A 12,576-nucleotide genomic window follows, 5' to 3' on the forward strand; every position below is an offset into this window, starting at 1 on the left:
ACTAACTGGCTGGCTCTCCCAACGTTCCCACTAGATCGGGAGTCGGTCGCGCGTCGACGAGCATCTGCGGGCAGCCATTGCGGGCAGCCATCGCGCACCCTAGGGCACGCAACAAGCCACGGCACAGTATGCGCCGCCAGGGCAGTGGTTTCGGTGGCGTTGGGGCGCCGTGTCTGCCCATTCGGGGAGCTAGCACAGTCACCGTCGGCGGCGTACTGGCTCCAGGGCCGTCTCGTTGAGACCACCGTGTGAGTAGGGCTGTGATGGCGAGCGCACCTGCCGCACGTGTTGCTCGCTCTAGTGTTTCGAGTCTATACGAGCTCGGGTGCAGTCGCAATGGAGCGCATGCGTCACCAACACACGGTACAGCAGCACACAGCGTATCGCACTCTTGATTCACCGCAGGTAATGGGCGGGAGTCAGCCGCAGGGCTGCCTACTCCCTACGACGCCCCTAATCCAAGATTGTGCACTTCCCTGCCCCGCGGACGCACTGCGCAGATCCATCGCTCATGGCGGAAGGGAAGGCGTTCGATGTTAGTCTCAAACATTGCCGCTGCGGGACTGAATGCCACAACATCTCACAGTGGTTGTCCAACATGCTGACGGGGCACAAGTCTCGTCCGCTACCGCGCCTGGTCTCGCGACGGGTTGTGTACAATGGATCCAGCTGTCTTCCCATAATTCGAAACGCAACCACAGCATATGCTATTACGGGCACGTGTCCCCCCCCGCACTGCGTAGCGGTGTGGCACTCGGCCGTGGAGCACCGGCAACTGATTCCAGACTTCGCAGGGCGGCGCCACCAGGCTTATCCTTCGTAGTCGGGTCTACCTCGCACCCAGGACCGCTCGAGGAGCTGACGTGTGCCAGAACTATATACAGGACAAATTGAACAACCTGCGGCCGGACGGGCGACCTGACCTGACCGCTGACACAGGCGCTCGAGAGAAGCAAACTCAGTTTTCCGGGGTGGTGCCGGCCCACCAACGCAGCTGCGTTTGCACTGTGTCCGTTGTTGATATGCCTCCACATGCGGAACATCAGGTCAATCAGGCAACATCGGCGAGGGCCGAGCAAGCCCTTGACGCCTGCGCGCCCCTGCTGTGCGGCACATCTTTCCTTCGTCACGTCTTGTCACAAAAGTGGGGCACACGCGGCCTGCACGACAAGCCACAGACATGGGCACCCCGAACTATACTCCCCCCCCCCATCTTCCCTGCTCGAGCTGCAAGTCATCCAAAATGCTACGTCGCAGGGGAAGCTGTCCAAGCTCAGCCAGCGGGACCCGACGTGCAAGCGCTTCTGCGGCGGACAGGTGCATATGCACTCCGGCAAGCGGAAACCACACGGTCGCGTTCATTGGGGTGCTCCTCATGTAGTCAACAATCGCGTGGATGGCGATATGTTGTGGCGCCCATAATGTATCAGGACATGTGACGGCAACTGAGGCTCTGTTGGTCGGCCGCCAACGGCGGGTATGCATAATTACCTTTCGCGAGGCGGTCGCTTCTTCAGCGGCAACGAGCGCAGAGCCCAGTGACTATACAAGGGCCTGGGCGTAGTTACTCTCGATTCGTGTGCAGCAACAGAGGACACTGGCTCTGCTGCTGCTGGTCCTGCTTTGGACTGTTCCGGGAGGTGCTGGCTGACTCCGAGTGCGTGGGGTGATGGTGGCCGGGGCGCGGACATCTCAACGCTCGCTAACAGCCACTTCTTCTTGGGATGCGGATGCGGCGATTCCGACCTTGAGGCACTGCTGTCAGCTTCGCGGCGAAGACGGCGTCTTACGACCGAGACGCCGGATGGCCTGGCACCTGCCGCCTCGGTCACGTGAACTCGCGCGACCGGCGAAGCCTGCGAGGTCGCCGCTGAAGCGGGAGGCGCCGCTGCCTGGCCTTCCAGATGAAGTGGAGTCGTGGACCGGAGGCGGGGCTGTGGTGCCGTCGGCGGTTTCATGGTGAGCCAAGACGGACGCGACACGGTCACAGACGTAACTGGTGAAAACCAGAGCGGCAATGCCGGTGGACCTGGACGGCGTCGTGACGGCCCCTCGCCCGGGTCGTCAGGAGGAGCCGGGGGCGGCTCTCGCGCACGTTTGTGTCTCTGGCCTGTTGGTGCTTGACTGCGCTCTGCAGCACATCAGAAAAGACTGTAGTGCAATAGCAGTTGTTTGGCGACCATCTAGCTCACACACGACCATTCGCAGACAGCTGAAGCCCAGCGCATTTCGCGCATTGTGTATACGGCGCTGCGGCAACGACGACGAGTCCCTTCGTCACTAGTATTCCACGCTAGCCTGCCGCGAATCTATCATTGAACAGTTGGGCAGCAGAGGAGAAGTTATTCTCTTGACTCTGTACACAATCCGCCTAACCGCAGAGAAACTACCTCAAGCTGAACCTACCATCGGACTCGGTCTCAGCGTGAGGCGACGCCTGCGGGCCCCGTGACTCTGAAATGGCAGACACAAGCTCGCTCTCGAGGTTCACGGCTTGAGCTTCCAGCCTCGAAGCCTTTTCCAGGTGTGCGGCGACGCGCCGTCGGAAATTCTTTGTCGCTGTGCTCTGCCAGCTCCGCAGCACGGCATCCGTTGGACTGTAGTCGCTGTTGTATAACATGTTGTGTGCCACATGCTGAGCGACGTAGATGCCTTCGCCGCGACCCCATTCTTGCCGCAGTCGACGGGCCTCCTCCTTTATCTTGATAATGGCAAGCTCTGCGAACGTCAGCGTGTGCTCCGGTCGGTCGGGAGTAGCTGGCAAATCAGGACGCACATTACGGCATAGGAGATACAGATGGCAACGCAGCGCGAGAAAATGAAGCTGCGTACGTTGATGCCTGCCACGGGGGACACATGCAACCGGTTGTGCAACCGACCCCCCGAAACCTGCGTACTGATGCCGCGTACTAGCATTCAACAGAGATGTCGCTGAAACACACCGTGAGCCTGCATCCCTCAACGGTGAACGCGTATATGCCCTTCGTGATTATTTCGTGTTTGCCTGCGTTCGTCCGCTGGAGCGCGGATATCTGTCCTCTGTATAGCATGATCGAATTTGTATCGCGGTGCAGGCTGTGTCGCATCTCACTGGAGGCACCAGGTCCTGTTCCGCCGCCTTCTTCCAGATGCGGGACCGCCACCCCACTCGCTTCCAGACGGGCCCGCAGAGCTTCGGCTTCGTCAACCAAGCTTTGTGCACGCTGCAGGCGGTCCCGCGCTTGGGTGCAATACCTACAAATCCCAGATCGTCTCCACCTTCTAACATCCTTTGCCGATGGATTCCGTGTGCCTTGTCGGAGCATTCGAGCTGCAATGTATTCCCGTACGAACGTCTCCCTGTCTTCCCATGTCTTCTTTAGCTGACCTGCTCTATTCAGCAATCGCTGGATGACAAGTGCCGCATATGGTACGTTTTTAGATCCCGGAAGCCCGATGGGAGCCGCTAGCAGGGACCCCCTTACTATGTCACACGCTTGCGGCCCAGCCGCCGAGCACCCCGTTGTCCGCCCAGTGGGGCCAAAGACCCCTCTCCCGCCGAGCCGGGCTGATTTATATGGGGCACTTCGCGGGCCGCGAGCTGCATCCGCACACACCGCACAAACGTCAAACTCCTCAGACGAACAGGGGCACACGCTGACGATAGGAGCAGGGAGCGCCGGCATGACTCAGCGTCTCCAGATTCTGTCGGCTCCTGTCGTTCGTTGTGGCTCGTGAAAATGGAACAACAGCCCTGGAACGCGTCGATACGGCCGGCGCACACCCGCCGGTCTGGGACTGAGCAGAACGATAGCATCGGGGGGGGTGGCGGCAGGGATGTGTGGAACACCTGAAATGACAGATACTGCAACGCCTCGGTGCAGCCCACCGGCCCCACACACACACCTTGCGGCCACAGACACCAGACCGCACCTTGTACACAGCCGACTGTAACCGAATGAGCGCCAGGGCCCGCAGGAGCGCTTGCGCCGCTGGAGGATTCCGCGGCAATCTCCCAGACTCCTGACGATAGCCAACGCTGAGCTCGAGCTGCTTGGGCTTCCAGCGCCTCGGCGTACTTTGCCTGCCGTCCGTCCCTTACACGCGCCTCGACTCGTACTCGTCGGGACCAGTATGCCACATTGCTATCCGTCGGGTGTACTGTGGGCGACTCGAACATGCGTTTTGCAATTGCTGTCGAAATCGATCGCTCATGGTCCTCAATTTGCGTGCGGAGCTTTTGGGCGTCCGCCCTCACACTCGCAAGTCCAGCGACCACATATGGAACCACGCTAGGCGCAGGCCCCGGGAGAGGCGCTGATGCTTCTGACGCATGGACTCCCACACACCACGCGAAACTACTAATTGCAGTAAGAGTGTTTTGTCGGCGGCAAGGCGACGAATACAGCTAGACTTCACAGTGCAGCCTCCCCCTACCACAGCCACATATTCTTATCCCGAGCCCACACGAGACTGGGCATCAACAAGAGTGCCATATCGCGACCGCGTCTGGTGTCTCTTCGTCCTGCTGCACCCTGATCACGACAATGCAAGGAACCGAACTTGCGCAGAATGTCTCTTGAGCCGCCACTTCCAATCCAACATGGAGCAGCCCCCCGACGGCCGCTGTGCGATGGCCCACTCACCTGCGGTGCCCGCGGCAGGCGTCTCAGCGGTCGCGCTCGAACTACTTGGTGGCGGAGACTCCGTCTGCGCCACGTGAACCCCCTCTGCCCGAAGCAAGTCTGCAAGCGCGGTTGCCTGCCTCTCGAGATTGGCGGCTTCCCCCAGGCGTGACTCAAATCGGTGCCGGTACCGGTAGCGAGCCCTGGCGACCCATTCGTTGACATCAGACTGTGTGGGTGGACTGTCGTGCCGTAGTATCTGGCGGCCGGCGTTCTCCACTATGTAACTCTCTTCGCACCCCCACATTCGCCGTAGCTCCCTTGCCTCGTCTCTCAAAACATTCACCATAAGCTCGCCGTACGTTGTTGTACCGGTGCCAGGCAAAGTAACAGGGCGGGCGAGTCCAAGTGGGGCAACGTGTACAGTACCGGCGTCGTAGGCAACAGTCCCGACACCGCTCGCGGCCCCGTCTGCTAGCTGGGGAGCTGCAGGTCACAGCAACCGCACAACTCGACGTGCGCTCATGCCGCTGGTGCACATGGTCTTGTCGCCCCTTCTGCGCTGCCCAGTTCAGCGGCGTTGTTGGGCTAATACTTCGCGAATTGTTTCTGAACACGCTGTCAAAATGTCTATGGCGCTGAACCAAGCCTGGCGGCTGACAAGGGCCACGGTCCCGTGGAGCCAGGATCTAACGTTTAGGCAGTCACGCAATCATCCCCTCGTGCACCATCCTGCTCTCTCGGCGACGTCAACGGTCAATCCCGCGCCGCCACGGATCAATTCCTAAACCCGTGGGAACCATACCGCCACTGGGGCTATACGTGATGAGTGTCGCCGATCGCTTCCCGACGGCCTCACGGGCTCAACCGGCATATAGGCCTGCGTACGATCATGCTGAAAAGAGTGGCACATCCGTTCGTCAATATCTTGTTCACCGGTAGACCTCGGAGAAGGCGGCACGTGACAAGTCGCAGCAAACAGAGTCACACTGCAAAGTCGCAAACTGAGGCACGCAGCGGTAAAGATGATCGCGACAAAGTGGTAGCGTTTCACGTCCACCGCGGATATGTAGGACAGGAGCGGGCGCGCTCGAACAGGCAGCACAAAGCCGCTCCCGCTGCACCCGCCAGAACAACCCGGAGGCCACGAGCCCCTCGCCAACAACCTCGATGGAAAATCCCAAAAATGGGCAATCCTGATCGATTAGGGGTTAGGCGAGGCACGCCGGCCCTAGTCGTGCGGCGCCCCGCCACGTTCTACTGCCGAGAGCCCCCCTGAGCCGCTTGCTGCATCCGCAGCGGGCAGGGGGAGAACACAGAAACAACCAGCGCGAACTCCCAGTGAACAACGTACCGACCTGCCCGAAAGACTAAGCGCCATGCTCTTCACTCCCCAGGTGATGACCGTAGAACGGAAACAGGAATCCATAACAGGGAAGCGTAAAGCCCTCCGACAACAGTGGCGCAATCAATTCGCACGCTGAACTGATACCCCGTGCATCGCACCCATCGACCGAACAGTCCACGCATGAGAAGAACCGCGGAATCTGTGTCGCACTGGCATGGACTGGCACTCCAGAGATACTCTACCCTCGGGCGGCATTCGCATGCAGCAGTTTGCAGTGAACTGCCGAACGGCGGTCCCTACAGCAAACCCTGGAGACCACGCGACGTAGAGTCTCCCTCCGACCTGCGAGGTGAAATGCTGTCATTTGTCTTCGTTACCAGGGGGTCGAGCGACAGGGGCGGCGGTGCCGGGAGCTGGCTTGCTTGCTCGTGTCACCCCGCGCCTCATGTGCAAGGTGGATGACAAACGTGTTTAGTTGTAATCTTATATAATCCTCCTTCTCCTAACTGATTTACTCGATATCAACTTTGAACTGTAGGATATTTTAGTTTAGCTTTTGTTTTTAAAAACAATTCAACGGGTTTTATTAATTTAGCTACTATAGCACATAAATGGTATATTAAAGATATTTTATCATTTTTTTTTACATATACCAGTAAATGAGTTAAAAGTTGAGACGAGATGAGAGAGCACTGTTCTAACTGCCCCCTGGTCTCTGCCGCTCGGCTCCCGCAGCAGGCTGAACCATTGGCAGACAGAAAAGGTCGCGCAAGCAAATAACCGGTTCATGTGCCGCGCTTCGTCCCAGCGATATGAACAGCAGCCGCACGCGTCGCATTACTGCATTGGCGACCATATGTCGACAATCAGCCTTCAGCGCCCGCGTTCCGCCTGGAATACATCGTCCCAAAGGAAGCATGCGCTTCACCAGCAGCACGTAAGTGCACGGTGACTTTAACTCGAAGCATGCCGCTGCTCTGGCTGACGCGACAGAGGCTGCAGCGGCGGTGCAGCGGGACTCGACCATCTCCCCGCATGTTTCGATAGACAGATGAGTTCGCCAAACTAGACTGTAGGGGGGTCCTCGTGCGGGGGCGGGCAGGCGCTCATTTGGGTTCACGATGTAGCGCACGGACGCCTCCCTAGATGTTTCCCGCACCACGGGAATATCCAAAAGTCCATCGGAGGTTTCGCGGCACCATCGCACGTGCATGACGCGCGTGGGATGCATGACAGGTTTGCTGAAGAAGCAGTCGGAGCTCAGCCAACAGCATCCGTCATACACGAGGTCTGTGGCTGCCAGGCGCATTTGGCATTGGGCGCGCGGTAGTCACACAGCAGCGTTCAGTGGGGTGTTACCCTGCATGTCTTCGTCGACCGTGTGGTTGTATGGCGGCAGGTTGTGGCAGCCATATGTTATCTTAGAGCTGTTACGGCAACGGGGGCCTTACTATTCGGCCGCAACGGCAGGCATGCATGCTTATCTTTCGCGAGGCAGTCTCTTCTTCAGCGTCAGGCAGTGTTGCAGAATGTGACAAATATGACCTGGAGATGCGTGTACACCGAAGGCGCCGCGCCCACCAGTCGCGGGTCTCCCAGCCATTCCTGTGAGCTGAACGCCGGTTGTATCAGTCCAGTACTAGTGTGAATGTCTCCCCGTAGCGGTGGCGGCCGCTGTTGGGAAGCTGCTCATGAAAAACCTCGTCGTCTTTTGAGCGGCCCCGCGAGCCATTGGGAGGGGCCTCCATGTGTTGGCGACGCCCCCGAACCGTTTGGGACAGCCGCCGGAGCGAGCTCAACCTGAGGTGAACCTTCCCGGAGAGGGTGCGGGTTGCCCATCCCACTGGTTTAGATCTTGAAGGTCTTTGTTTACCGGATCCAAGTTCTCTTGTGCTTTTCATGACAATCATGTTAAGTGCATTAGCAGAGCATAGTTAAGACCCTCGCGAGCGGGGAGGTGCGGGTGTCCGGTTACCCTCTTCCTCTGCTAATGGCGACGCAGACCGCGACCGAATTTTTTCCCTTTACTGGCTGGCGTCTGGGTTGATTCACGCCGATGCGACTGCGATGACGCCTTGACTGGAGAGACCTTCGGCGGCCCTACTTGCGGTATCTGCTGCACTCCTGAGGGGCCTTCGCCTACGTCATCTTCCGTCGTGGGAGTGTAACGAGTCTGCCAACGCATTGACATTCGCTTCGCAGGAAGAAGCTTCCCTCTCCCTGTACAAACGAAGTCGAGCATCAATCCGCTAACTTAGTCTCTATCATCACTGTAGAATCAACGCTAGCTCTGACGCGTTAGCCCACCCCAGCTGTGTTCGATCCACTTCTGCGTGAACCGTTTCACCTGTGTACAGAGCCCACACGCTTGAAGCATGAGGCAAATTAGTGTTCGCTGGCGTCCACAATGCGTCTGGGATCGCTACGAGCGTCCTCAGGTCCGTCGAACGCGATGTCTATGCTGTCACGAGGAACATCTTATATGTTTCGTACCCGAGGCTGCCAGTGGCTTGCCCCGCTGTCGCTCCCCCGACGAAGTATCAGCAAGCTCTTCTTAAACCTCGATTTGTTTTTGTAGATCAGATGCTTCTTTGGGGCGGCCGCGGGCGCGCTGGACGAAATTGGATCCGGTTGCGTGTTTCCAGTCGTTCATGACATGACGAGGAGGAGTGTAGTTTTCGCTTCACACATCATTGTCTGATATAGGGCGGCACACAAATGTTGCCTTTCCCTGTCCCCATTTCTGACGGATCTGGGCCGCCTGAGCCTTCAGTTTGCTGATGGCAGGCTCCGCATACGTTGGAACTGGACACGGCGTCGCCGTGTCTGAGGCTCCAAAACCATCTTAGGCGGCAGAGGCCTGCAGGTGTTGTACCTGTAGCAAAATGCTCTTTCGCACGGTGTTCAGGGGCTCTCTCTGGGTGCTGCAGCCGTTATACACGTTGCGCTTTCCGTAAAATTTGTTTTCCAGCAAGGTGCCACGGGTCGTGTGTACGTGACTACCTCTCTGCAGGCAGCAACCACAGTCTCACCAGCAAAGCCGGCGTCCGGAGTCTCCGCATTAAAGGAACGTGGCCGTGCTATTCCTGCTGTACCCGCCCAGTTCTCCAGGAACGTGGCCTCCGACTCTAGTTTCAGTGCGCCTTCGAGGCGGGTGGGTCTAAGGACGGCACGGGATACGCCAGCTAGTTTTCTCCACTTTATAAACGTGCGGCACTCAGGGTTCCGGTTTCCCTCTTGGAGCATGCGATGTGCAGCGTATCGAGTGAAAAAATCCTCGTTTTCGACTTCCCACGCTTGGTGAGCACAGTGGGCGGCATGTCATACTCGTAACCGCCACGTACAAGTACGTTACGTTCTCTCTCCCACGAGTTCTGGCGGACTTTGCGAAGAGGGAATTCCTTGATGGTGCGGCAGACGTTGGGGCACCAGGGGCAGAGCTACTAGGTTCCTCCGGCACGGAACCCGGTAACTGTTGGAGGCGGCCGAACTTCTGACGTTTGCGTCGTCCACGACCTGAGACAAAAAAGCTCTGCCTCGTTCACGGCCTGTAACCGGACAGCGAAATGCGTGTCGCCTGTCCCTCCATGCCATGTGGCCATCCCTCTGTGCGCCGTCGAATGGTCCTTTTGCCTTCATGTGTAATTCCCCAGCACCAGGTTTTGTCGCGTACTGTCAGGGCACGCCTGTGTCCGTGTGTCAGGAGAAGAATGCCAAGCGCGTTGCGCCATCCAGGCGTTATAGTCGAGAACGCAAGCCCGACGCTTCCTTCCGAGACACGCATATCTTACCTGATGGACCACGGGACTCTGCGGACGAAGGAGGGCCGCCCGTCGGACGGGTCGTCTCATCTCCCCTCGTTGGTCGCATCAGTGCAGCAGCTGCCCGCGCTTTCTCGGACCGGGAAATCGGCCTTTCAAGCGTAGCAGCATGCTGCAGTCGTGCCCTGCATCGATTGCGATATTCTCCTTGGATTCGCTGGCACCACGCTTTCAGGGTCCTCATACCTATCTGTTCTCCCGCGATGCCAGCCAGGCGATGTGTAACATACTGTGCCACGTATGTGCGCACGTCTACCCACCTTTGCCGTAATTCCCTGGCCTCTCTCTTCACCTTCACGAGTCCTTGGTCCACAAATAGTGTCAGGTCAGTTTCTTCGCTAACAAGTCGCACTTCCACACTGCCTGCGGACAACAACTCCACACATCGCGGATGTGGGGCGCGTGCGCGTAGGACTCCGTCGGCGCTGCATATTATCGATGTGTGCTTTTTACCGTCGTAACGCATGTGGATAGCACAAGTTCGTCGTTGCTGATTCGTGACACGGCATGCGCCCTACGTGGTCCACGCTTTGCTACGTAAGAGCGGACGTTCATCACCGTACAATGCAGTCCTACCCTACTCTATAAACTTGCATTAGGCTACGCCAGGTACGTCATGAAACCACTGAGCAAAATGTGCAATCCCTACACATCTTCACTGACGGCGCGAGTCTGATTCCGCGCTTTCAGGCTGCTGAGAGCTCACCAGCATGGGCTATGCGCAAAACGTCTTCAGACGACCCAGAATGGCTTGGGCTAGATCCGTCGTCTTCCGTTATGTCCACACCCATTTCCCGGAGGTCCTGCCGTAGGAGGCCTGCTTCATACTCTAATCAAACGGCCTCTTCAAGCCGCTCAGCCGCTCGGGCAGAGTAACGGATCCGCGCACATCTTATCCACGCCTTCTGTTGCTCGACCGAGGGGATTTTACCGCATCCAGCGCCTTCAAGTCAGTGGCAGCGCGTAGCAACCATCAGTGGCAGCTACAAGCTAGGGCGAGCCCGGTGAGCCAGCAGGCGACTGGCCGACACAGCTGAAGGATCAGGCATCGTCGGTGGGCTTCACCGTCATTGCTTCAGTGACTGGCGGAACTCAGACGGTCCGAAATGCCAGTCCGTCCCATCACTTCCGTATTCTCCGTCTTTCCCGCAAAGCCACAATGAATAAAGCACTTGCAGTGGGTTGGAAGCCCGCACAACAAGAGATGATTCCGGGTTCACCAACATTTGACGCGCACGCGAGACAAGGTTTCGTCTTTCGACCGGTGGCCGGCAATATGGAATTGCCCGTCGCTTCGTGACGCCGAACCGACGGGAACAGTGGTGTGGTAGGAGTGAACTGTGACGGCAGACTGACAACGCCTGTGCCATGGTTTCTGTTATGCGAAAGTGTAGGTAGACGCACAATTCGTTTCTTTGAGGTCTGTTGGAGCGGGTTCTGCTACGCCCCGGCAACCCAGATGCATTGCGGGACACGTCTACGTCAACATACTTACCACCACACATCTGCTCCTGCCTCGCAAATGCAAATTCGTCAGAACTTACACAAACGAAGAACGGGCGTTGCCCTAGAAAGTTAGTCCGGTAGGGTGCCGAGGCCTCAGTGACGGTGTCCCTCACCACTGTCGACGGAACAAAGCAGCGTACACCTCTGGATCGTGCGGAAGGCACTATCGCTCGAACTTATCAGCTAAGCCGGAGGCGTTTGCGGTTGCATCGTCCCAATTCGGAAGAGTCCCAACGGATCAAATGTCGCGTGCGCAAGACGACGATCTGTAACTTCGCGCCCTGACGCTCCGGTTTCACGCAACCCATCGTCCGCCGTATCCCCGATTGTAGGACCCTGCCCGTCTCCGATACGTCTTCGAGGGTCACCACCTCTCCACTTTGTCCGCCTTGGCAGCAGATGTTCTCAATAGTTCATCAGGATGAAAGATGCCACGAAGCCGTTCATCCCTGTCAGCTGAGGGGAAACTCAGACCACGGATCCCGTCGCCACCGCACTTGAGCCAGTGGCACGAACATCCTCCATCCCTGGGCGCGCCAACACGTCTACAGAGGGCTCTTGGGAATTTAGCTCCATCCTCGATTCCAGCCTCGTGGCACGCATTGCGGTGCATCCGGAAGCCTGGCCGCTAGAGGAGGTTTCAGTGGGAAAGAGTTACGACATCTTGGCAGTCTCCTGGGCATGCGGAGGGTACATCAACAAAGCCGTTCGTGTTTCAATGCCTAGTTTAGAAAAGTGCCATTTTCCCCCCGAACAGTGGTTACACCTGATGTACGCTTTGGCAAGGCCGCCACACACGCTTTAAGAAAAGCACATACATCCGTTCAGCTCGGGCGTTGAAGACTGCCAGTTACATTTCCGCCAGAGCCCGACACCGGAGGAGGTCGAGTACCTTGCATTTGCCCGCATTCCGACGGCGAATGCCATCGGAACGCGTGCCCACAGTCGCCTTGTTTGTCCGACTGGTTCCTGACCATCTGTTGTAGATCCGAGCACTATGGCCGCTAAAATTGTTTACTTCATTGGAGACAGGGGAGAATCCATTTTAAAGACTCTGTGGGGGTATCTGTGTCGATTCTTGTATGGAAGACCCGGAGCCGTGGGACACAACTTGTACTATGCGCCACGTAGGCATGCGCCACACGCCAACGGGCGCTCATGTGCCACAGAAGTAGTTAGTGGCACTACGGGTCTGCCGCAGCCGACCGCCGCGCCTCCTTCTCTGTGAAGCAAGACTGATCCACACTCGTGGTGCAACACGAGTTTCAGGAGCGTGTGCGTTTGAATATTCGCGGCA

At 57.8% G+C, this 12,576-nt stretch overlaps 1 protein-coding gene across 1 annotated transcript; it reads right to left on the reverse strand.

Moving 5' to 3' along the window:
• Positions 1 to 1,487: 1,487 nt before the first annotated feature.
• Positions 1,488 to 6,033, reverse strand: BESB_072750 (KRUF family protein; the record flags this gene model as incomplete). The annotated part of the gene is made up of 8 exons (XM_029365648.1): positions 1,488 to 2,131; positions 2,407 to 2,757; positions 3,092 to 3,386; positions 3,465 to 3,580; positions 3,913 to 4,305; positions 4,626 to 5,090; positions 5,493 to 5,593; positions 5,963 to 6,033. The coding sequence occupies 8 exons, from the start codon at positions 6,031 to 6,033 to the stop codon at positions 1,488 to 1,490; spliced, it is 2,436 nt and encodes an 811-aa protein (XP_029218132.1).
• Between the last annotated feature and the right edge of the window lie 6,543 nt (positions 6,034 to 12,576).

Source organism: Besnoitia besnoiti, assembly GCF_002563875.1.
Source record: "Besnoitia besnoiti strain Bb-Ger1 chromosome Unknown contig00007, whole genome shotgun sequence".
NCBI classification, from domain to species: domain Eukaryota; phylum Apicomplexa; class Conoidasida; order Eucoccidiorida; family Sarcocystidae; genus Besnoitia; species Besnoitia besnoiti.